Source organism: Lates calcarifer, linkage group LG19, assembly GCF_001640805.2.
Source record: "Lates calcarifer isolate ASB-BC8 linkage group LG19, TLL_Latcal_v3, whole genome shotgun sequence".
In the NCBI taxonomy this organism is placed as follows: Eukaryota; Metazoa; Chordata; class Actinopteri; family Centropomidae; genus Lates; species Lates calcarifer.
Window position 1 is genome coordinate 8,843,077 of NC_066851.1, and position 26,331 is coordinate 8,869,407.

At 43.9% G+C, this 26,331-nt stretch overlaps 1 protein-coding gene across 1 annotated transcript in view; it reads left to right on the forward strand.

The window, feature by feature from the left end:
- The first annotated feature begins 7,541 nt into the window (after nucleotides 1-7,541).
- Nucleotides 7,542-26,331, forward strand: part of LOC108898039 (AT-rich interactive domain-containing protein 1B-like) — a 168,646-nt gene continuing 149,856 nt past the window's right edge. The window contains 1 exon segment of the mRNA XM_051078138.1: nucleotides 7,542-9,616. Coding sequence (XP_050934095.1) covers nucleotides 8,366-9,616 — 1,251 coding nt within the window. The 5' untranslated portion in view covers nucleotides 7,542-8,365.

Genomic DNA, 26,331 nt, shown 5'->3' on the forward strand with positions numbered 1-26,331 from the left:
CTGATCTGCAGGGATAATCTATAGCTGTTGAATGTGTATTACATCATCTGGTCTTCAGATTTGTGTTTATCTCTGTTTGTGGCCAAACTGCTGAAGCTTATCACAGATGGATTCAACTAATCTTCAACTGGCTCTTTGCCTTTATGTCCAACTGTACTTTAAAGACTCCTCAGGATTCCAGATAAATCCATCGCTCTCAGTCACCAAACGTAATAGAAAGTAATCATATCGGGAGTCTTTCACGGATTAGGCTGTTTTGAATGTGACTTATAATCTCTTCCATTTGTGTGAACTACAATGATGTGCACTGGGCGCCTGGCAGAGCTAATCTTATTACCCAGTTGGCTTTTGTTTTCTACTGTCTTTCTTTTATTCTTTATTAAAACATTTTGCTGCATTAAACATGCTAATTTGTGGCTGGGCATAATTGGGGTCTTGCTTTAAAAACCTCTCCCCTGTTTGGTAGAAGATTAGGAATTTCATCTTTGGGATTATGTATAGAGTACAGTGAAAGCCCATGAAATAGTCTTGCTTTCCATTATGTTTAAAGCCACTCAGGCTTATTAATGTGAAAGGAAAATGTATTATTCCCCACAAAACGCCATTGTCATATGACAAAAAGATGTCAGATGGCAGCTATTTTGATTGATGGGATTGTTTGGCTGATTAGTCAGTCAGTATGCTTCGGGGATCAAATTACTCAAACCAATCAGCTTTCAAACAGACAGAAAATCCTGGTAATTCTAGTTCAGTGTATTTTCAGGATTGTTAGAAATAGCCCAACATTTGCTGTCAGAGCATCAACAGCAAAGCTGTCAAATCTTCTATACTACTATAATCAGAAATGGAACAGCAGCAAACCTAGCTTTGGACACCAGAAGAGAGAATGTGAGGCAGATAAAACCCAGCAACTCACTCAGGAATCCTCATTGATCATTGGTGGCTTTTCGGGAGCCTCAGATGTGGAGAGATCAGAGCTTCAATCTTACTATGAAATGATATCTCACAATGTGAAATGATTCCCAGATCTGCTGAAAAAAATGTCAAAGAAAGTGCAAAGAGAATATTCAAGGTGTCAGTATTTCTGCCTCGTTCACCTAGGGGTCTAATAAGTGATCACACAGAAAACGGGGAATCTCTCCCCCATAATGGTGAGCAACTTTTGATTTCATGTCAAAACATATTTAAAATTTGAACAGTGCCGTCATTCCTGTGGCGTGCCGCTCTCTCCATGGGGCTTGTCACAGGAGGCGTCACGGCATGCGGCTCCAATACACGAGGCTCCTTTCATTTTTCTGTCTGACATGTTAAGTGTGATGGTACAAAGAGGTTCCATTTTAATTGTTTGGACAGATCACTCAAGGGAGAGCGGCTTTGATTTTGGGTGTTGACAGAATAGGCACAGGCTTGCTGAGTTGCTTTGGTGTCTGTCTTGCCAATTCTGGTACTGCACTGTATTGATCGTGATAGGCTGTTTACCTCAGTCCACACTTAAGCCTAAAGGCCAGGCTTTGTCCAGCCTCTCACAGTAGCTATTGTTGGGGGAATTAAGTTACTAGAGAGTGCTATGATGCAGAGATGACTTGTTATTGCTCCACCCTTTGGGATTTGTACACAAAAATCCATTCAATCAAATTGTGACCGTCAATCAATTTTTATTTGGCAATCTCTGCAGGTTGATATGAAGCTTACTGACAAACAAGCCACTGATCTATAAGCATGGGTCTACTGTATGTGTAATATCTGTATTAAATAAGACAAATGGGCACTTGAGCTGTACCGTGTAGGCACTTTATGAAATACGGGTATACTTCGATGAAGCCTAGTGAGCGGTGAGAAATCACCTGTTGATGGCCCATAATATAATAGAACATTCCTTTTGAATGGGTGGGAACCGTAATGTCACACAGTCCATTAATATTCTCCTGCTGTGCCCACATCTTGGCTTTCTGCTCTGGGGTGGGGTGGGGGGTAGTGATGAAGGTGACGGACGATGGGGCGATGACACAAGAAAACAACTTCCCTGCTTCCCTCCTTTTCCTCACCACCCCTTCCCTTTTTATTCACCTCCCCTCAACCCTTCAACACAACAGCCACAAATTACCCACTTTGCTTGCAATATTATCAGGGCTGATCGTTGGTGTCCATAATTAGAGTCTTAGTGTCGTCTAGCCTCCATTAGGCTAACAATAGAGCCTTGGAACAAGGCCACTTTGGGCAAATAACATGTTGAGAACACTTGACTTTTGTGAAGAGATAGTGAAAAGCATCTGAGGCCATCACTGATCCAAATAGCCTTGAATAGGCGTGTGGTGGCTGGCTCTGTGAAAGCCATAGAGAGGCAGACTGTGGTACTGTCTCTGCTGCAGAAAAACACACACATATACACCGCAGAGATGCATAGGATGCAATCACAAGCGGAGACACAGACACATGTCTTCATGCTCAAATGGTGTCAGTGTTTTTCCCCTCTCTGTGCCCATATTCCTTTGACAGAGACACAAATACAAATATCATCACACTTCACACTGCAGCCTAGTGGAGCTTGTATTTCAATCACACAGCGTTAGATAGCTTGCTGCTGAGTTTCCTTCCAGGCTACGGAGAGAGAGAGCGCTCTCTGTATTCTGAGCCCAGGCCTCGTTTGATCTCCGTCATCGCCCCTCTAAGACATCATTGTGTAACACTGTAAAAGCGGACGGCTTCATGGAGCGAAGGAAATATCAAGGAAGTTATTCATAAATATTAGATAATATCAAAACAGCCGGTTGCTCTCCGACTCTGAGCTCCTGGGTCAAGCCATCCACATCCCTTTGATTTTTTTCCTTCTACTCAGGCTGAACGGGGAGGATTGAGCATGCATTGAATTTGAAGCCCCCCCCCCCTTTTTTTAAAGAGCTGGAAAAAAGGAAAATGGGAAACACGTAGAGTCCAATTCTGTTGCTAATAAGCCACTAATAAAGCACAAATCTTCTGTTTTGTTTCATTTCTGATCAACACTTTTCATTATTCATAATTCTCTTGTTTTGATTACCGTCCCTAACGCACAGTGCGCCGAACCTGAGGAGATTAATAGGCAGCATTCTCCAAACTCTTCCTCCTCTCCTCCGGAACTGACACAAATTGGTGAAATATCACTTTGATCATGCCTCCTGAACAACAAACAAAACACAAACCTAATTAGCCTAATTCAAAATCGTTCCAAATGCCTCTGTTTGTTATGAAAGCCTTCCTTCTCAGCGCCGTTGTTAAAGATAAAACTAAGTTGGACAAGCGTCAGTGTTTTTTTTTTGTTTTGTTTTTTCCCCTTCTGTATTTGCCTCTGTGTGTGTGTGTGTGATGTTGTGGATTAACTAAGAAAATGAGTTCCCAAATGCATCATGTGACCTTTGACCTTACAATTGATAGAAGGCAGGGAGGCACCAGTTGCTCCGATGCATCAGTCCTCTTGCCTCACATAGGCCTGAAAGCAAACCCGATTTAAGCAGACTTGCAGGCTGTAGTAGGCTTTGAGATGTGGGAGAGCTCGGTTAGCTGACTCCTTTGTTGATGTTTCTCATCCTATCTGGGTGGAAATGTCAAGTGGCAGGGGAATCAAAAAGCTGTCTGATTTAACACACAGCAGTTTGTTTTAACCCCAGAAAAAACACTGACGTAGGATCTGCTAATATACATACCATTAACTGGATTTAAAAACCATAACATCAATCATAAGTTTATATTTTGAACATCTTATTAAGTTTTTATCATAGTCTTGATGATCACATTCTATATAAATTGAATGAATTTATATAGAATGAACTGAATATGCTAAGTCCACCATGAAATAAGCCAAGTGTTTGTCTTTTGCGGCCGTAGACTCTAATTTGCTGTAAAAGTTGGCGCATCACATCAGTGTCTGTTTGCCAGTAGGGATTTTTTTCCAAGGGCAGCAATGCACCAAAGCTATACAGCATTTGAAGTGTTCACTTACTGCAAGCAGCATGAAGTCTACCTTGCAATGCTAGCGGATTAGCTCACGTTGCCTCGCTAACATATGCAATGACTGCCGGCGAGCTCTTCCCCATTAGGTTGGCACATCAAAGGCGGCGGGAGAAGTTCTTCACAGGCAGTTAAAAGTGGGCTCAGTGTGGATCTTGTAAATACCGTCTTTGAGTCTGTGCCTCTCGGGGGACACTTCACACACTCCTCCAGTCAGGAGAAGGGAGGGAGGGGAGGGGAGGAGTGGTGACGGGTGGAGGGAGGGATGGAGGTATAAGGGGTGGGGGGTTTCTGAGAGCCCAGTCCCCTGTCACCATCAGGATAGGATCTGTGTGGATGAAGAAAATCACTCTCCTCTGCTCTGCCTCTCCCTGTCTGTATCTCGCTCTCATCCTCTTCCTCCTCTTCACACTTCACATGATAGCTGACAGTGAAAGTAGAGCATGGCTGTTTTCCGTTTTTCTTTTGAGTCATGTTTTTCATAACACATAAATAGAGCATGCCGCGTCCTGGGAATTCTGTGATTCTGTGTTTCAGTATACGGGCGGACACAATAGCATCCACTCTTCTCAAGTGTTGTTGAAAACATTTTATCCATCATAGCCGTTTGTAGGGCTCTGGTGAGGCCCTCGACTCCGCAAGGAGCAGAAAGGAATAAGAGGCACACACACACACACACACACACACACACACACACACACACACATATACTGAATGCTCCCAAGCCCATCGTTGCCTGGTTTTGCAGACTGATCAATGCAAATGCTGTTATTTACCCAAGCCTGAAATGAAAAGACTATGGATCAATTTGATGCACTTCCATAGGGTGTTCTCACAATAGCTGGCTGGCTTTTTGGTCCCAGCTACACCCCCCTCCTTCTACTCCTTAGCCATCCACTCTTGATCTTAAACAAGACCCCCCCCCAGTCATCACTAATGCAAAATATGCTACCATGCTGCCTCTCACGTACACAAACCATCATCTATGCATTCTCTCTCTGCACACTCTTTCTCTCTTTTTCTTTCAAACACACCCACAGTGTGACACCGGGGCTGCATCCATCTGAGCTGTGTGTGTATCTGGGTGTGCATGTGTGTGTGTTTTGGGCTGACCCACTTTCTGTGCTTGGCCAGGCTTGTGCTGCTGCTGCTGCTGTCTGCTGTGCTGTGCTGTTCTTTGCTGTGCTGCTAGGGGGAGATCCCTGCAGACTCCCCCCAGAACAGACTCCAGCTCTCCTTCTGACAGACACTCACCGTGGCATGTTATCCCCCTGCGGATTGGAGACCTATGCCTCTCTGTCAGCGTGTGTATGTGTGTGTGTGTATGTGCGTTTCTAATACACCTTGATGCAAATACACGATTGAATACATAGAAAAACGCATGCACAGTGTGCACAGGCTGTAACAGCATCATTGCCAACATGCACACACACATACACATATTCAAAGCACATACCATCCCAGATCTGTATATTTTTAATTCCATCCACCCTCCTCCGGCTCCTCCTCCTCTCTTCCCCGTGTTTGTCTGGAGTTATTGTTTCAATCTTGCTGCATCAGGGGGCCCCTGAAGGTTATAAATTAAACATAAATGCAAATGCGCTGAGCCATTGCCCTCCTCCACCTCCCTCCTCCCGCACACACACACACACACACACACCCCCCCATCCTCGCCATTCAAACAGATCAGTGTGTCTGCGAATTAATAGGAGAACAGTGGGCTTTTTTTAATGAGCGAGAGAGGGAAATTAGAGTTGCAAAGCCACAGCACGGCACACCCAGAGCTGCAGCCGAGGCAACGGCTTGAAAAGCCGGGCGCCATCATAGAATATGCTAATGCCTGAGGTCCCCTCACTGTCAGCCTCAGTGTTGCTCTAGATGAGATCAGAGCTGAGGCTTTGATCTGGGATGCTGATGGGAGCCAGAATCGTCATGTGCACAAAGTACAGAGAGTAGGAAGGGTGTGGATGAGGCTTGTTCTAATCAGAAAAGGTGCACATAACTACTGATGATGACACTTAACACATAGAAATCCTTGATCATTTAAGTAGATATAGTTTTGTCTATACTTGTACACACACCAACAGCAGTCACCTATGCATTTTCTCTCCCACACACTCAGAGAGTGATGTAAATGTGATGTCTTCTCAGGTTGTCCTATAGATAAAGAGCCATCTGCTCATGTTGATGCTATAGGCTGGGCCTGAGCATACTGAATGGTGAACACCATGGAGACTTTGTAGTTGAACCATAACAGCGTTATAGCTTTCATTCTCTGCCATATGGGCTCATAAAGGCAAACGGCAGAGAAAGGTTTCTGGGGATGTCACTTGCTTTTATTTGTCTCCAGTGAGTTAGCTTCCATTTGGAAAATTTGGATTAAACCTCTTGGTGTCATATGATAGTAGAAATTTGTGATTTTTTTCTCATATGACATGGGGCAAAAATTTCCTTTTTTTTTTTTATTCAGTGCTACTGAAGCACAAGGTGTGTTTCTGCTTGTGTTTTTTTTAAATATATATTTTCTTTTTTAAGCTCTAACTTGTACTAACAGTGTATCTCCAGCAGGGGTCTTCCCATTGTCATGGACATGGCTTCACAGTGAATTATCCTCCACTGTACACTAAGTACAAGGCAGAGTGAATTGTGCCTCCTTGTTTTGAACATGTTTGACCTAAAGCGGCAGTCGGGTGTTGAAAACATATGGTCATCACTTCCCCTGTAGTCATCAGCATTACTGTGACCATCATTGCCTCTGCCACTGGCATCATCAGCATCATCTTCCTCACATGCGTTCCCACCACGAGTTGTCATCATCATCATCATCATCATCATTATCATGGCCATCCTCAGCACAACTCTCATCCCCAAATCCTTCTCTTCCCACCAACCCCCCCCACCCCCACCCCTCTTTCATCCGCAGCTCCCTCTGTTGATCAAATGCATCTGATCTCATCAAAGCGGACCCTCTGCTCATTCAAGTCCCAACAGACACCCCGGCTTCTTTTACTAAGCACTATTTTACATTCATGTTTGAATACCACTGATGGGAGAGCATATCTTGTAGACTTTGGTTTTGTGTGGTCCTACACTGCAGCCTGGGGTTGATTTTTTTTTTTCTTTCTTTTTTCTCCCCATTTCATTGTCATTATCACTTCAGACAAGTTTGTCTCTGACAAAGTAAATCGAAGGGAGGAAATTAAAGAATGTAGCCTTTTAAGACCCTAATGAAGGAAGGCTTTAATATTCATATTACATTCCTATGGAGACTTACAGTGAGTTTATACTGACCTAATCGCACTGAATGGTAATTTTTATCTTATCACACCGAATAGTTCTGAGGAATATTACATAGTTTATTGTTGAGGTATTTCCATGGTTTCCCCCCTTATTGCAGGAATGCTATCCCTCTTGGTTGAGGGGGGACATTCTTCCTTTTCAGTCTGAAAAGAAGTGACTGGTAGTCGATGAACTATGTGGTACAGATATTACAACGTTATAGCTGCTATAAAGTGTGATTACATTCTTATTCCGATGGCAGCATTATTGCGCACAGCTTGTGGTTGCGTGTCCGACTCCTGTCAGAGCTGCAGAGAACTGGCTTGAGCCGAGGGACAGAGATGGTGGGAATAGGGAAAATCTGATCTGGATAACTCCGTGGAAAGTCGTTCGGGCAGAGTTAACATCCTTTGGTGCGTTTATTTAAAGGATTTGTGCGGAGCGGATGAGAAGCCTCCACGCGTAATTTGAAAATGCATGATATCTCCGGTTATTGATTGTTCAGAAATAAAATGCGCCTTAACCTCAAGGGGAGGAGTTATTCCGTGGCCGTTTAACGTGCAATTACTGAACGAAATCTTGACATTATATTGAAAATAAGGAAATGCGTGTCATGTAACAATGCTGCCAAATCACTGTTTCTTTTTTATTGTAAAATCAACCTACAAAGCATCGTAAAAAAACCAGAAACAAAATGCACCGTGCGTAATGGCTTCCTACTCCAGTCCGGATTTTCCATGTGAGGCGCGCCGGAGCCCTGGAGGTGGATAAGCTGGTAGAGCCCGCTCTCTCTCATGCCATGCTGGGCCACAAGGGCTCCGGGAGACGCTGCTACATATTACCGAGAACCGGGATGGAGGAGAGGCGGAGGGGGGAAGGAAAAAAGTTTCGTTTAAACCTGGCAGAGAAACTTTCAACATGAAGCCTCACTGACGCACCATTCTACCACCACGACAGCAACACCAGCGCTAGAACAAAGCTTGCTTTTCCACTGAATATATTTTTCACCTCCCAGCTTGTGTTTTTCTCTCCGTCTTGTGTTATTTTGTGTGTGCAAAGCTGGCCGGGGCTTGCTGTCACTGCGCGCTGAGATGTTGGAGTGACCATGGCTGCGCAAGTGGCATCGGCTCCGACCAGAACTAATAACAAAAATAAGAAATTATCCAGCGGTTTGGGTCCGGAGCTCAATTCGGGGAAATCCGGAGGAGGCGGAGGAGGAGGGACCGTACAGCGAACTGGACCGATGCTGGGTGCCGGAGATGGGACTCTGAATAATGTAGACCATCACCACCGCCGAAACGAGCTCAACATGGTCCATTCAACTTCCACGACTCACAACGCTCCGGACGGCCACGATAAGGATGGGAATAACCTTACGTCCGCCTCGGCGTCGACTAATTCAACCACTTCCTCGATGGAAACGGGTTTAATCGCGAACCACAAGCTGAAATGTGTGGGGAGCGGAGATCCCCCTCAGTCTCAACCGCTGCCGCAGCAGCAGCCGCCGCCGCAATTCGGCCAATTTGCGCCACATCAGCAGCGACAGATCCAAAGTAATAATACCGCCAATAACAACGGACAGGGGCCCCGTGGGGACAGAGGCATGGATCACCAACACCACAGCGGCAAAGAGAACCTGTTGGGGGGTCAGGGGGAGCCGCAGCAGCAGCACATGCCTGGGAAAGGTGAGGGGGACCTCACCTGTAAACCCGCGGAGAGGATGACGGGTACCAGGTATGAACACACTAACTTGGGGCCAACTAGTAACAACTCCGAGTTTAATAATAACTATTACACTCCAAGGCCCTGTTATGAGCAACATGGCGGACAGCAGCAACAAAGCAGTGGGATGGGGATAACGCACTCCTCGGCGCATAACAGCTTGGAGAACTCCCACGAAGCGGGGTTCCACAACAGCCAGTACAACCAGTACCCGGGGTACCGGGCGGGCTACGGCGGCGGGGCCTACGGGATGATGGGCCCCTCTGGATGCCGGCAACCTGGGAACATGATGATGGGCAGCAACTCATCAACAAGCCACGGCAAGTCTCCCCTGGGAGCCGGTTCGGGCAGCTTTCAGAGGTTTCCGGGACAAACTCAGCAGCAGCATCCCTCAGGGGCCACCCCGACCCTCAACCAGCTGCTGACGTCCCCCAGTCCGATGATGCGGGGTTATGGCGGTGCCTATCAAGACTACAGTGGTCCCACGGCTCAGCAGCAAGCCGGCATGGGCCTGGGGAAAGACGTGGGGCCCCAGTATGGAGCCGCATCGACTCACGGTTGGGGAGGACAACAGAGAAACCACCCTCATTCAATGAGCCCGGGCAACGGGGGGCAAGGCCTCGGTAGGACGCAGGTGAGTTTGAGGAACTTTGGTGCGCATCAGTGAACTGGAGTTTTACAGCACTGATGTGGCACCCGTCTGTGTGTGTGTATGTTTCTGTTGACCATAAATATGCGTGTGTGCTTCGGACAAGGTCCAGTATGTGCTGAAGTTTGTTGGTGAATTATATGCCAATATGAAAATAAATGAGATGATATTTTTTATCAGGGGGTTTTATGCAGAGGAAAAGCCATTACACGTACATAATTCTGACTTGTGTAAACGTGTGTCAAACATTAGACCTACATGGGCTTTAGTATGACAGAAAAGGGGAAGGAACTCCACTTTTATTTATAAAAATCATAGACGCATTTATTTTTTTTTTAAAATAAATAATAGGCTGTGTTTCTATCACCACATTTCAGTATTTTATATTTCACTTGTATATTATCCCTGTTGTTTCATTTTTAGTTTTAGTGAATTTAAAATTCAACGTTTATATTGAGCAGGTTCACCTCTCTGCCGACGTGGTGTGAGACACGTTGCGAAACGCCCTGTTTAGAGGACGTGTTGTATTCGAGGTGCTCGTCGAACAAAGTAAAAATATTTCCATAGAAAAATGTACACGAATGCTCATAAGAAAAGCTAACGTTCCATAATGTTTTCAATCTCCTGACCTTTTACCGATTTGAGAAATCAAACGGACACCGCGGCCGTGCACAGACCGCATGTCCTCACTCTCAGTGCGCTCCGCATCGAGCTGGAGCGCTTCTGTGCGCCTCGTTTATTCCCATGCAGCTCTGTTCACAATTTGAATAGTGGAGGTAAACTGGATAAAAGCTCCTCCGTACTCCTGGCTCACAGTTGACACCCAGTCTGCCATCTGATTGGCTCCCTGTGGCCCCGCTGGGCAGACTGCACTTAGGAAAAAAAGGAGGATTCTTGCAGGTGATCTTTGGCCATGGCGCTGTGGTGATGCTGCATTCACGTCTTATGGGAATACTCCAGACTTGGAGGCCGTCCACCGCAATAATTGGAAGTTTTATGAAGGTTTAGATTGCTATTGGTGATTGTTCTCATAATTGTTCCTCACTGAACAGACATACAAAAACACTGCAGTGTCAGCCGTCTGTGAAAAATAGATTTCTTTTCATGTAGAGTTATGAGTAATGTCCTGTAGTTTTTGTTCTATTTGATATAAATCCAGAATATACAGAAATTGTCTGGCATCTTTATCTTTTACATATGATGTTAATGTATCATAAGACTGTTTGTACTTTAACATTTTGAAATACAAGGAAAGACTCACTTTTTCCCGAAGCACTTTTATTCACAACCACAGTTTTACATAATATCCCCTGAAGCTGACTTTTTCTGTCGGGCACTGCTGCAGCTGGGGTTGAATGCCTTGCTTGAGGGCAGTGGAGCTCTAACAGTGGAAGAAAGGAAGCAAGTGTTGCTAATTATTCAACTATTCCTCCTCCTGTTTTCAGGGACTACATTCAAGAGTCCCTGGGTGTCCCTGAGCCCTGTGCCGAAATACTTCTGGTGTCAATAGTGTGCAGATCTGCAGCCAGGGGAGTGAGGAGCTGCCAGTTCAGAACTCTGAACCAAAACATCCCAGTGTTTCTCCAGAAGAGCCATTATCCTGCAGTTGTTTTTGATGCACTAAATTATGCGCACTGCTGGATGGCACATCTGGACGACTGGAGGGCTAGGTGGTTGAGCATAGCTTATACTGTCTGCCTCTTGCAAAACAAAAGCAGTTCATTAGCCTACATTGTTTCAATCAAAGGCAATTTGCGTTGGATGCTGGGGAAATGAAGTGAATGTTTCAGCGTGGGAGGGTTCGCTGTGGTATTGATTGTAGCAAATTATGTGCTGATAAGACGGTCACCAGAAACCTACAGAAATCACACTCCTCGCTATAATAATAACTACTGATTGTGTGTATTGGGTAAATATAGATATGTATCATAGTCATTTTAATGAATTTCAGATAGAATATCAGTCAAAGCATGCAGTTTTAGGAGCCACTATATTAGTGGCAATAATTCCAACAAATCAGCCCCTTAAAGAAATCCTACATTTAACATTTTATGCTGCAAATCTTTGTGGGTTTTTTTTCTTCTTTTTTCAGTTTTCCACCTTAGGAGTAAGTGCATGTGCTACTGTGTTTCTTCTTGACTCTACCAACATTTCAGCAGCAGTATATTCACGCTACAAAAGGCCTATGTTTAATTCATATTTGGAGCGGCAGCACAGCTCTCCTGTGCACTGACAGGCTGTGTGAGAAAGGCGAGCGGTGTAGTGCATAATACTGCCTTCCAAATTGGCCCCGTGATATGACTGCGCTTCACTTCAGAGTGCGTTTGGTCGGAGCACGCCTCTGTCACCTGTTGGCACAGTTTCCCCTCTTTCAAATTCAATTTCCCTCCCCACTGCCTCTCTTCAGGAGCAAGCTGCGAGCGAAACGAGTGCACCTCATTTACACCGCTGCCCCCCCCAACCCCCTTGTCTGGCCACTCACCAGAATGAAGACAGAGCTCCATCACTCTTAGTGTGTTTGTGTGTGTATGTTGTGTAACAGAGATACATGAGATATGGTATTTAGAGGTGTGTGTATTGAATTTGCTCTCCCATCACAATGACATTGTCCCAGTTTTTCAAATTACCATGGCCTATTTGATTGAAGGAAATCAGAACAATATTCAGTGTTGAGTTTGTGACCCTCTGCCTGAATGTTGTTTGCAGCTTTAAATCCACTGTGCCAACTCAGTGTATGTTTCTCCTCCATCACATACAGTATGTATCTGTAGCAGTAATATTAGAGAATATGTGCAATCCAAATGACTTATTTAAGCTTATATCATAAATGAAACAGCATTTTCTGTCGCTTCCTATATGAGTAACAAGGATCTGTCTGTTATCCGCTAATCAGAACACACACAATACACACAGAGAACAATAAAAGTAATTAGTACATAATAATGAGGGCCTAGCAAGTTGGAAATAGAGTGTTGTTGCTTAGATAATTACAGCAGCAGCTCATTTAAAATCTGACCTAATAAAACAAAAATGAATGGATATCCACAGTTTCTACTAATTTATCACTATTATGCTCAGTGTTTTTGCCTTTGTTTTTTTTTTTTTGTTTTTTTTGAATCGAAATCAAAGCTCAGTAGTTCTACATATCAAAGACTAGACCCAATCCCATCCTTGGTGATGTGCTTACCTTGAAATGATCCCTGCTCGCAGTGCTCTCCAGTGCATACTGTTTACATTTCTCTCTTATGAATTATTAGTGTGATACGAACAAAGACTTTATAATGGGAGCTATGCATCAATGTCACATTGTATTATGCGGCTATCTCAGGGAGCCTTGTGCATAGTGATGGGCCTGACTGTGGCTGCTGGAATTTAATTTATGGTACATGTTCTGCATCGGACGGACAGCCCATGAGGTCTGGTCAGGAAATGGGCACGCAGAGATGTGTGTGTCTGTGTGTTTGTGCTTCTTTTTAGGTGCTTCTTTTTATTCTGGGTGTGTGTTTAAAATGTGTTCTCATGTGTGTCCTTGAGTGTGTGTCTCTTCTCTCTGTCTCTCTGTGTGTATACAGGCAGGAGCAGGCTAAAGCCCCTTCGTCAGCACTAAGCAGTCCAACCTCAACCCTGCCCCTCTCACAATGTGCCTCTCGCTCTGTCTCCTGCTTTCTGCCCCTTCCCGTCAGTCGTTTGTTTATGTTGTTTTGTTTACATCTCTGTCTTGGCCAGCCAGCGCAGTGCTGATTAGCAACACTAGAGTGAAATTTTAATTTGCTCTGTTGCGTCCGATAAGGACCCCGCGCAGCGTTTTTCATCCTCCTTGGATGAAACACAGAGCCTGCTTAGGTAATTGGCAGGCCGGGGTTATCCCTGGTCTGCATGTGGTTTCCACAAAACGCCAATTAAGTCTGATTTTGAAAAATAATAATACATATATGAAAAAAAAACAACTGTCCAGTTGCATCACTGGACATAAGCTCATGTTATTATTATCTGGCTAATAAAATAATTGTAGTTTTTCTGCCAGGCCCCACTGTGCACTCATAACATCCCCTGGAGTCAAAAGTTGATGTGTAAACGCCCTGAAGAAAGATTTAATTACTGTGTGCAGGCGTTGATTTGGTGTCAGCTGTTTCTCAGCTCTGTCTTATCTGAACTGTCGGTGTCAGGAGGGAGCAGAAAAATCAAAACCAAAGCAATTTTGGGAAAGAAAATTAATTGTCCATATGGGAGAATTTGACTTTTCCGTGTGGATGAGGTATTGTAGTCCAAGACCTTCTGGATTTGATTTGGTTGCCTTTTCAGTTTCATTTCTCAGCCTTATTTAGTCTGCGTCAGCTCTGTTGGATTCTCCTCAGAATGCCTGTTCATCCTCAGCCATCCTCTGGCATTCTGGGATTTGTAGGATTTATCACAGGTTTGGTATGCAGCTATAGATACAGAACATAACAACGATTGTCAACACATTTTGTTTCTTCTATAGCCACATGTCTATCAAAAAGAAAGGAAACTTTAAAAATGTCACAGCAAACAAATTCCAAATTCCAAGTTACTTCTCTTCCATATCAGCTGAGTTTAACTATAATAAACAGGCTTAAGTTACACACACCAACAAAAATGAAGTCCTTCAGTAATTTAATAGAGCTGATTGTTCTTCTTCCAACTGACCAACTGAGTATACTGACTGAATTTCATGTAACCAGAACACCATAACAAAGAAACGCTCCTGTTAGTTTCAGAACAATCATGTAATCACAAATTCAGAATGAGCACAGTAGCAGCAAATTTGATACTTATGACATTTTTTATTGAGCAAATGCGTTTTCCATTGATATTTACTGTATTTATTACAAAAAAGTTTTTTTTAAAACATTGACCATAAGTGTAATTTCATTAGTTTCTTTTTGTGAGGATTTTATTGAATCTCCATTTGTTTTTTCTGTCTCAATAGGTCATGATTTGCATAAACATACTTGCATGGAGACTGTACTGTTTCCTCTCTGTGTAAGCAAAGACAGAGAAAGTATAGGAAGGCCAGAGATGCAGAAATGTAGGCGATATTTGAAGTGAGTCACATGGAGGGCTGCTGACTTCTCAGGAATGGGCCTGGCGGAGTTCACACAGTGAGAGAGAGAGAGAGAGGGGGAGGGAGGGAGAGAGAGGGAGTAAAGAGAGAGAGAGAGAATGAGCATCTGAACTCTGGCAAATGTCAGCATAGTTAAAATCCTCTCCCTGTAGATCTCACCCTGCTGCAGCCTTGTGAACGATGCGAGGAAAAAGAAGTATTTACGAGTTGTTGTCCCCCCCACCCCCAAACAACACACACGCATAAATATATTGGGTTTCCTCACTTTAATAGTGTGTATGTGTGTGTGGCTGGCAGAGCGCCAGAGCTCATGGCGGTGGGTGCTGTGGTGACGGCCTCAAAGCCCCCCACCCACCCCTCCACCGCCACCACCCTGACCTTCACATATGCTAATTAGCCACGTGGAGCTGCTGAATGGAGGGCACACCCCTCCTTCTCCATGTCAGAGGAGGGGTGATCTTTCTTTCTTTCTGAATTTCTTTGCAAAATAAATGTATGGTAGTTAGCTATATACTTACTAAACAGATGGTCCTCTGCACATATTATTTCCACTTTCGAAGCCATCTCTTTTTGTTTGCTGTGTTTTCTTTTCAAATACACTCTCTCCTCTTTTATCTGCCTCTCTGTCCCTGGCTCTCAGTAGCTTGCTAGGTCTCCCAAGGGATCAGCAGTCAGTTCAGAGGTATTTAGACAGCCAGCATATCCTATCGAATATTTATACACTATACTGAACAGATCCAGGGGCCACTACTGAAACACAGCCCTGCTTCCAGTAACTGCTGCCTTCCCTTCCTTCGTATTCTCCCTGGCCAGCAACTGAGGAAATGGGAAACATGCGGGTCAGTCCCTCCAGAAATGAGCAATTTTGTGATTGCTGCAATTAATTCCAATTCAAAGACACAGCATGACATTTTTAAGATCCAACCAAACTCTGCATTGCTTTCCTCTTTTTATAATAGAACTAATGGTTCGACAGTTCAGCTATACAAAAGCGAAGAGAAGAGGATAATTGTCAGATTATCCTATTTATTTGTAAGAATTTATTCTTGCTGCACAATATCTTTTTCGTTTTTTCGATTTTGTATGATTATATATTATCGAAATTTCTGCTTACCTTGAGCAAAAACAACTTATAACAAATTGAGCACATTTCAAAAAAAGCGTAGAGGAAAGGGTGAAAGCATTTTTAGATACAAATCTGAACACAGATTTTCCTGTTTTTTTTTAAGTCCAGGCTCATGTCTTTTTATTTACTGCAAGAAGACATAAGAGGATGTTTTTAAGCGGTTTGTGTTTCATTATGTGTGTTTATTATTACAGAGAGTAACAATAAGTAACCACATTAGTTCACATAGAAACCTATTTGTATATGTGTGTATGTGACTTCACATGTGAACCACATGCCGCTACCATCCTTCCGTCTTCTCACATGCCTGTGAGAAAATCATGATCATCATCAACATGATCATCATCATCACCATCATCTGTCACTTTACACATCAAAGCCTCTGCACTCCTCTCTGTTTCCAGACTGTAGACTGTGCACTCCAGTCACACGTCTTGCTGTTTGGTTTGAGTTGATCCTAATCAGCGTTGGCACGGTGGGACAATTTGCTCAGCTACAAAAAAAAAAACTCTACAACCAAACAGCACCAGCAAGGCGCTGTCTGTCGTTTGTGAAGCACAGAGAGACAAAAATAGAAAAACGATGGGACACAGACGACGCGCCGAGTTTCTGTTAATGAGTTTTGTCTGTTTCTTCAGGTCGTTTCTTTTTCTCTCAGAGTCCCACTTCCTTTATTTTTCTTTAACCTTTTCTGTCACACACACACACACACACACACACACACACACACACACACACAAACTCTTAAATATACACTTATGTGTGCACATCTCTCAGTGTTTTGTGTTGACTGGTCAACCATGTATTTTCCCAGCCACAACATGCTCCTTTCATCTTTTTCCTTTCCTACCAAACCTAGGATCGTCTATTACAGCTTACTCTGTGTGTGTGTTTGTGTCTGTGTCTGTGTGTGAGTGAGTATGTGTGTGAGCAGAGCTGGTGTGTGGATATATTGTTGATTTATAGACACTGGTCACAGCAGGACACCAGTGGTCACTCCTGGCTGAACGCTACCTCATTTAGATCAATTTTATCACAGCAATTTAGGAAACAACTTCACACCACATCCTCCTCCAAAGACATACAGTATTCACACAGTGATATACACACACATATGCATATTTGACACTGGTCACTGGAGAAACTGTATGTGGGAGAAGATGTTATGTTAGTAATTTAGTTTGTAATGTGTTGCAGTGGGTGTGGAGTAGAGATATTTAGTCTTGGTATTTTTCTCATTTTCTTGCATTATGCACCTCTGATAGGGCCAGACCTGTGTTCTGCATTCCAGCCACTCCACTGACACAAACCGGATGAACTGGATTAGATATCGACAACATGAGTGAACTTTATTTTGGAGTTTAAATGTCTTATTTCTTTAAGATGTTAATTCCTCCAAAGGATATCAATGCGGTTCGGAGGAGCAGATGTTTGCTGTGCACAGCTAATCTCCCTGCGCAACTGTGCCTGCGTGTCTCTGTGTGTTTCTAAGTGCGAGCGCGCGTGTCCGTCTCCCTACTCAATGAACATCTATAGTTACTGTTGGCTAAACATGCAAAGGTTACTGTAATGTCAGACACATGCCAGAGGGGAGTGTGGAATACCACATTAACATAATCCATAGACAACTGTCCCATTTACAAACATTTCCGTGCCAGGCTGATCGCCACAGCGCTGCAGGAGCACATGGCTGTTCGTGCTTCTGAGACTGAGTGGAGGAACTACAACACAGTATGACTTCTCTTACGGAAAGATGTTTCCAAGGAAAGTGGCTGGTTGTCAGATTTTAGCATTACTTGCTAGGACAAATTATGATGCTTGAACCTGAAACATTCCTCTGCTCCACCTGAGGCAAAGACTGGCAGCTTATATTGCTCCTATAGTTAGAGAATCTGAAGACATTGCTGTCTTGCCCGACCTGCTGACCACTGGGTGCATGTGTGAACGCTGTTGTTTACTGTGAAAACTTCTAATAATTCAGCGTGTATTAGAATCAGATTTTTCCTTATGAGAAGGTTGAAGTTAAATTGACTCCAGTGTTAGTATGGGCATTTCAGAATATATTTTCATGGCATTTTATCACTAAAATCTCCACGATTTTGCAGAAAAGATAGTTGTATTTGCTATTTTCTTAAGTAATGAGGCCAATTTTTCTAACAGTAACTTGCATTCTTTTGGGAACCACCACAGAAATGAATACAAAGCAACCACTGGGCTAATATTTAAAGCATTCAGCGTTAATTAGATGTTTTATGGTAGTCGAAGCAGCTAACATGTTGCCCTCTCACCCGCTGGGGCTGGAGTCTGTGCTGCCACTCGGAGTGATTGTTTTGATAATTATGTGTGCATGAGCCGGAGAAGAGGCTCTTTTTGCATTTTGAAAAAATACATTTTATATTTACAGCTCGGTTTGACTGCGCGAGACTGCGCTTTCAGCATTGTTTTGAGGGATCCATTGTTTTCACTCGCATAACGGGTATTTTAATTAGTCTGTCTTTGGAAATTCCCTGTGTGTGTTGTGGTTTGCGTTGGACACTGCAGGCTCCCACAGCTCCCAGACATTTCTCAACTTTTTTTTTTTTTAACACATTGGACACATTCCAAAAAGCAGAGTCATGTGTGGAAACTTCTGCAAATTCACATTTTCTCCTCTGGTTGTTTAAAGCATATAAACAACCCCTCCATCTCTCTCTGCTGTTCTGTCTTGCCTCTTTTTTTCCCCCTCCGATTGTTTCCGAATCTCTTTTTATTCTGTCTTTTGGATGCCAGTTGTGGGTGACCTTGGCTGGTGACTACAGTGCCTACTCATTAAGTAGTAAAGATGAATGGTTCCATTATAGCGGGGGGGAAAAAACGAGCGGGGCCAATTAGTGGTAATTAACAGTGGAGAGGGCGAGGCGCTCTGGAGGGCACCCTGACCCAGACTCTGAAGGGGGCAGAGGAGAGTAGGGTGCGTGTGTGTAGAGGAGATTTAGGTATATATGTGTGCAACAGTGAAGTGTTAGGAAAGGTGTACATGTGTACATAAACCTATGTGGTGATTATAGGTGTGTGTGTGTATTGATGTAATGGAAAGGTGTGCATTTTTGTGAGTGGGAGGGAAACAGTCGTGTGATCATGTGTGATGTATGTGAGAATGTGTAGAGGTTGAGTATACGTGTGTGTGTGTGTGTGTGTGTGTGTGTGTATGTAAGCAATGCAGGAATGTGTGTATATGTTTTTAATCAGTGTCATTAAATGTTTTTATATAACTGAATATGAATGTTAAGGCTATAGTTAGGGTGTGGTGTAGGGTGTGTGGTGTGTTAAATGTACTCTATAAGGCAAAGGTGTGTATACAGACATTCCTGTTTGCTGACCGATGGGAAACTCACAAGGGGATCTGGCACTTTTGAGCATTTAGAGGTGATGGAGGTCAACAGCCGGCAACACCTCTCTTTGACTTTTGACCTCTGATGTGATGTCACCCCCCCCCCACCCCCTCCCGCAGCCCTTTGGCGTGGCCAGGGAGCTTGTTAGGCAAAGGTCTGAGAATAAAAGGCCCTGAAATGCCAAGCCGATATACCATCAGCGCTAATGAACATTTTGTGATGATTTTTGTTCTTAATTGGAGGGTTTTTTTTGTGCTGATCTGCAATATTTTAGCATGTCAGCATCAAGGAGAAATTCAAGGTTGTTCACCACAAGATTCTCTTTCTTTCTCTCTTGTCTCTTTCTCAGCAGCTGCGCTTGATTTATTCACCCCGCCTACCTCCAGTTTTTTTATCAGTTCTTGGGCAAAATTGTCACAGCCGTGTAATCCTTTGGGTGCCACTAGCTGGGAGACTTACACATGTGCATGCATTCGGAGAGGTGTGTGTGTGTGTGTGTATTTGTAATGGTATTGGCGGCAGGATGTCTAAACAGTAGGTAGCACCGGGTCCTCATGTCCAACATGGAAATCTCTGCAAGTCAATAAAGAAATGTTCAATATACCAGGGAACAAGGCTGTGTTGTCACTTTAACAGACGTGGAAGAACTGGCAGTTGAGTGAGAGAGAGCATTTGTAAAGGCTAGAGATTTTTTTGAGGTATTTTGCAAAGTGCTTGCAAAGTGCTGCTTTCAGGGCCCCTGAAATTGCAATGCCTGGTAAATGGATGGTTTGAGGAGTATACAATGTATTAGAAGTCAATTGTGCATGGGAGGGCCTATTTTCCATATCGCTAGCTGAACAAGTGTGTGTGTGTGTGTGTGTGTGTGTGTATAGCTGTTGTATGTCTGCCTTTGCGGTGCACGTAGATACACCACACACACGCACACACACGTATAGATTGTACATACCCTCGCTCCATCTATTCCCCTGTTGCTTCAGTGTCTATCGGCTCCGTCGTGTGCAGGTCTGTCTGTATGGTGGGGGTGGGGTTACACTGTGAGGGCTGTGGCATACATCAGAAACCATTACCCATAATGGCCTCTTTCCCCACACCCCGCATATCCATTCCCTTTCCCTCTTCTGACATTTATTTTATGACTGCTTACATATCAAATATTTAAATAAACAGAATCGAGGGCTTCAGCTGAGGTTTGCCCGGGGGTGATGGGGGGTACTTGCAGCGGAGAGAGGAAGGGGATGGATGATGACATTCATTTCCGAAACGAGGAAAGAAAAAAAAAAAAAAAAAACAGCAGCAGCAGCGGCGGAGAGGAAGGGGGAGAAAAAAATGCTTCGCTTGGTTCCAATCAAAGCGGGTGGAGGAGGGCGGCGTGTTTTTTCGCTTACGCCTGGCAGCGGCGGTGATAGACGGTTGTGTGTGCACATGTGTGTTATACGAGCGCAAGCGTGCACATTGTCGCGGGGCTCATCCGTCAGTGTTTCCCGGGGACGCAGGAGGACGTGGGAGAAGGCCCTCGTGGCTCGTAAAAAAGCAGTCCGCCGCACTGAAGCAATATCAACTCCGCGGCAGCCGCCAAGGAGATCAGAGCACGACGCAAAGTAACGAAAGGCGGAAAAAAAAACAACAAGAAAGAAAAGAAAGTCTAATGCATCTAGGAGGGGAAGTAGAAAAAAGGAAGGACAGAGGGAGGGAGATGAAGGTGAGGAGGAAGAAGATTTATCTCTTGCTTCCTTGGGAGAGGGAGATGGAGGGAAGGCAGGCTAAGCGTGTGAAGGGGAGAGGTGGAGAATGAAGGGGATAGAGAGAGAAAGGTGTGTATATATATATATATATATATATATGTGTGTGTGGAGAGACAGAGTGGTCCTGGGGTGCAGGCGGCCAGTCTTGCGCTGGCTGGCGTCGGTGGGAGGCCCATTACTGTCAGGCTAATCTTAAAATAATTAATTGCGAAGTCGACGCTTTTTAAAGAGTATTGTAATTGAATCCTAAATTAGGCTTGGGAAAGGGGACGCGTCCTGCTTTGCTGCAAGTCTGTTCCCATTCTCTAGTCAAACACACACACGCACACACACACACACACGCACACACATCAGTGGGTCGTGCGCACAGGCGGGCAGAAGGAAAAAAAGACAACAGGCGAAGGAAATGCTAATGAAATGCATATTTGGGGAGAAAGGGGCCATCTATAATTTAGCTGTGCTCTTTGAATGTGAATGATGTGTGTGCAAGCGCTGTGATTTATTTTTGTTGTGCAGGGGGATAATTCTGTCAGAGTAGGCTTTTATTCTTGTAAACAAATGTGGGGAAAAGAGCAGAATAAAAGTGGAGTAATAAAGTAAACAGAATGGTTTGAATACATTTAGCTGCTGGCATGAATAATTTGTATAGGGGACGGAGGGGTTTGATGAAAGAGAGATGACAGATATGAGAGCCGTGATATTGCCTGATGAAATTTTTGGGTTTGGCCTTCGATTCACTACTTTTTTGCACTTGTTTTCATTTGTGTGTGTGTGTATGTCGTTTTCTCATGGATTAGCGCTGAGTATGTCTTCCTTTCCCACACCCGCACAAGTAGGTAGGAGCATAGCCTTTGCAAGACACATGCACACACCCAACATGCACCTTATAACCCCTTCAAATCCTCCGAGGCCCCTTTTTGCACTAGCCTCCGCACCCAGGCTCTGCTTAAAAATGAACAGCTCAATGTGCTTTCACTTACACACACACTGCTTGCCCACATGGCTCCTCCTGGATGACCCCTGCAAAACTATAGGCTATAGAGCTTTCTGGATCAAAGCTCCAGGAAAAGGGTCTGCCCTCCATAAACGTCGGCCCTGCTCCATAACTCTGGCAGGAGCCCGGGAAGAAAGATGGCACAGGGTGCAGGGTCAGGGAGACAGATCTGCAAGGCAATAATGGAAAGTAAGTAGTCAACAGATACCTTTTATAAAGGCTAAAAAGTAGAGAAACTGGGGTAATGTGCAAGTTAGCCCTTACTGTTACACATTGAAGCTTTTACTGTCATAGGCATTGAGATTATTGTAGTTCTGGCAAATTTGTTTTATTCTATAACATATTTGTATCTATACTTTAGATAACGGTTTCTGATATCTAAAGTATTTGATGTATTTGATTCACTCTGTTTTTGTAAGCACAAAGAGATTGCTGGGTTTAGCAAACATGTTGATAAAGTGAGATAGTATTTTCTGTTATGCTGCACCATGCCTCAATCTCACCTCCACAAAGACTCAGTAACCAGTTTAACCACTCCGCCAACATGTTGGCCCATGCTGCCGTTCATCCCGATGCACAGGGCTGTGCATTGCAGCTTCAGCTTTATAGTCATCTGTATTAAAATCCTTGTCAGAATTGAAATACAATGAAATTCTTGAGCTCTGGCACAAGAATCTGGCTGCATCTGTATGACAAATCAAACGTTCCTCATGCTGTTTTCCAAATGTTTGAAACCCATTCAACTCCTATTTGGCCCAGATCTGACAGCCATAAACTTGGCTCAGAACATCCCATTTTCTCCTGGCTGACTGGGATGAATAACAGCAGAGAGGACAATATTGTGGTCTAGCTGAGCACGGCTGACTCCTCTTTCTCTGTGATCCCTCTATCAATAAGGAACACAGGCCTGTCAGAAGGCCTGCCAACTGTCTGGCTGTCCACACAGCCTGCTCTCTACGCAACATCTGGACACAGATGGTACACACTGATCACACACTCACACACATGCATGCACAAAATACTTATACACATGTTTTAGTGATACTGGCAGACATTCACAGACATGCTGTGCATTTACAGTTGGCTAATATAATCGTGTGTGTGTGTGTGTGTTCGTGTTCACACATTCATATTCACAAATATACTTTAATCATATTGTTTTCAAAATCATTTTTACTAGCAACTGTAGTAAAAAAAAATGTAAAAAATATATGGTATACACTGGTTCCCATGTACATTGCCATGTGGGTAAATACACACAATAGATATTCACACACACATACCTTTTTTCATAGAATTGGACACATGGTGAAATCTGTGTGTTGCAGCCAAAGGATCTGCTGCCTCTCCTGGGAAATATGTGTATCCCTTTAATATGTCTGGCCTTTAATAAAAACCTGAACATAAAAGGTCGGTCAAGGTTCAGTGTGTAAAACAACTCATGATCAGGGTACTTACTCTGGCCACATAGTGACTTATTCTAATGTAGATTCTGTAGGTGGTTGCACTGTTACTAAATGCTGAATTTGAAAATAATGAGATTTATTTGGCTGTTGTTTCATTTTATTTTCTCATAGTGCAACCACAAATGAGGCTAATGAAAGCTCAGAAATTTACTAACTAAATTAAAAAGGGATGGCTACCATGCAGGAGATGTATATAGACAGTCATTTTCAGTGTGATCATATTTAAATCCAATTAGGGCCCTTTAGTTGCAAATATCACTCAATTTTTTCTGTCATATGTTATTCATATAGTCTGCCACAGTCAGTCCACCATAAACATAGCTGCCCTGGGGCTTAGCAATAATAAGAGTGAATGGTGGAGTTCAGTGTGAGTCAGGGGTGTGTATATGCAGTCAGGCCATGCATCAGGGCTCCCACAGGCCTGGAGCCTCTCATTGATCGACCCAGCTCCCCCACCTCATGTTCCCAGCCAGCTTCAGTGATTGATTCCCAGTCAGGGCCCGGGAGATGGGAGGCCTGGCTCGGGCTCACAGAGCCTGGGGCCTCCCAGAGGGTGACCTGGAGGGGCTGCGGGAGGAGGGAAGCCTATTTCCAGGGCCCCTAACCAAGGTTGAGGAGCCCATTTTTGGGGAAGCCTACACAGCAGGGTGGAGGAGTGGAAGCTCACATTCATTACAGGAGAAAATTAAGGCCACATCTACTGCTGCTGCCATGGCTATTATATAGAGGTGTGGGGAAGAAGAAGGTGGGGTGCCAGTGGAGTGTGTGTTGGATTGTATGCATGCAGGAGGTGAAGAGGTTAAGAGATATTGGTGTAAGGGGGTTTGGGGGGAAAGAACACTACCATAATATGGTATTACACAATCTATCATAGCCACACACACACACACACACACACACACTCCCTCTTCTATTACCACTGAAAGCTGATATAAATTTTCAGGCTCCAGTGACAACATTCAAACCCCTAACCTGCTGTGTTTGTATCCACACTGAACATCGCCACCGCCGTGCATCAACAGGCCCCTCTCCATGTCACTTTATGATGGTCGAGCGAAGGGGGAAAAAATTATATGAAAATCAATTTTTTTCTAATTAACTTTGTAAAGTTCCCGCTGAGCTATCAGACGTGGGGGCCTTGTGTGTCGTGCCGAGTCCGATAATGAAATCAATTTGGTTCAAATTGTTTCAGGTGACTTTTAATGAGTATCTAATATCCGCCTGAGGAAGGAAGGTCAGGATATCTGTTTGTTATTTGTGTTTTTGTGTTGTTGTTGTTGTTGTTGTTGTTTTTAGTGATGGATCACCCGCAGGAGAAATATGGATGGTTCCACCCTGGAGGACTGGGCAGTGCTCCAAAACAAACAGCCTGAATGTAAATCCTTGTTTTTAGTGGGGAGCCTCTTTAACTGCACCATGGGTGTGACCTAGTTTGACAACTTGCTTTTTATAGATACAGTATGTTTGCTATTTATTAATTTTTTGATAAAAGACATGTTTTTTTAAAATCAGAATACTACACCTGTGTTTCAGGAGTGCCAAACAAAATCGAGGAGGAAAGGTGGAAAAGAGCTTAATAACAGGAAGTGGGACTTACTGTTGACTAGATGGAGCTTTCATATTCATAATTCACTCTCCTCCCTCTCCTTCAATGGGCAGCCTCCCAGCCTGAGGAGCTTGTTAAGCTTTGCCTTACAGGGAAGACTAATGGATGGCAGAGAAAGCCCCCTCAGGACCCTTTAGCATCGTTTCTGTTGGTCTGCTCGCTTAGTATTCACTTATGTATTTTCACCCTACTCTGAGCACAATATCATGAATAACCATTGCTAATTCATAAACACACTTGGCGATACGGGACCTCGTTCATAATTATCCAAGCTGTGGAAATGCAGTTCCTCTCCAATACCATTCCATTAGCAAAGGTGGTGATTTCCTTGAATAAAGGGGGGAATCTAGCCTGCATATTTAATACCAGCATTTTCGGCTTGGCTCCGGGAGACGTGGGAAGCAAAAGGGCAGTGCATTTACTCAAATAGCCTGTTCTCTCTCTTTGGGGCAGATGGAGTTATTGTTATTTTTCCTCCCTCCTGCCCCTTTTCTCTCTCTTTCATTTGGTTGTGTAACAGCGTCTCTCCACAGGGTTCTGCGGGCTGGGGAAGTTAGAGAGGAGCGCATTCCTCTCGTTCCACCATGGCCCTTAGATGAAATGGGCTTTTTCGGCAGCTCTCCTCTGTCCCAGGGTCACGGCAGGCAGGGAGCGTACAGGACTAAGGGACAAGAAAAGACTGAGAATGTAGCAACGCTTGCACTCCTCCACCATCAGTAACACATTCTATGAAGAATAGGCAAACAGCGCTGCTAGAGGTGCCTCCACTATTTCCTGAAAGCATTAACATTTTTTATTTTCAAGGGGAAGTGCTGATTTGTAACAGAGTTTGCCATATGGTTTAAAAACACATGCTCAGCACATGTAAAAACAGTCCTTTTGTGTTAGCAGAGAATTAAGAATTCTTTGACCAGATTTGCCCGGAAAAAGTGTTTAAAAAAAAAATCTAACTACAACATGTGTTTATCTTTTTATATCCATTAGTCTATCCTACTCCTTGTTATACAGTGTAAATCTAAACAAATTCACTCCTCTTTAGAAAACTGCATCCCAGCAGGAGATTTGACTGTCAAATTTGCAGTCTCTGTTCTTCCACACGTGTTTCCTCTACTGTTTGCAGACGATTGCATTTTATTTGTTTTCATTCTTTAATGGTGTGTCGCCAGCATGTCAGGCGCATCTCGTTTTGTCATTGAGGTTTTTTTTTTTTGTGCGTGCATGTGTGTGTGTCCCTGCTGCTGCTTTCGCTCTTAGTCTCAGCAAAGGAAAAGGGCTCCGGTGACCCCTGTGACCCCAATCTCACTTGAGA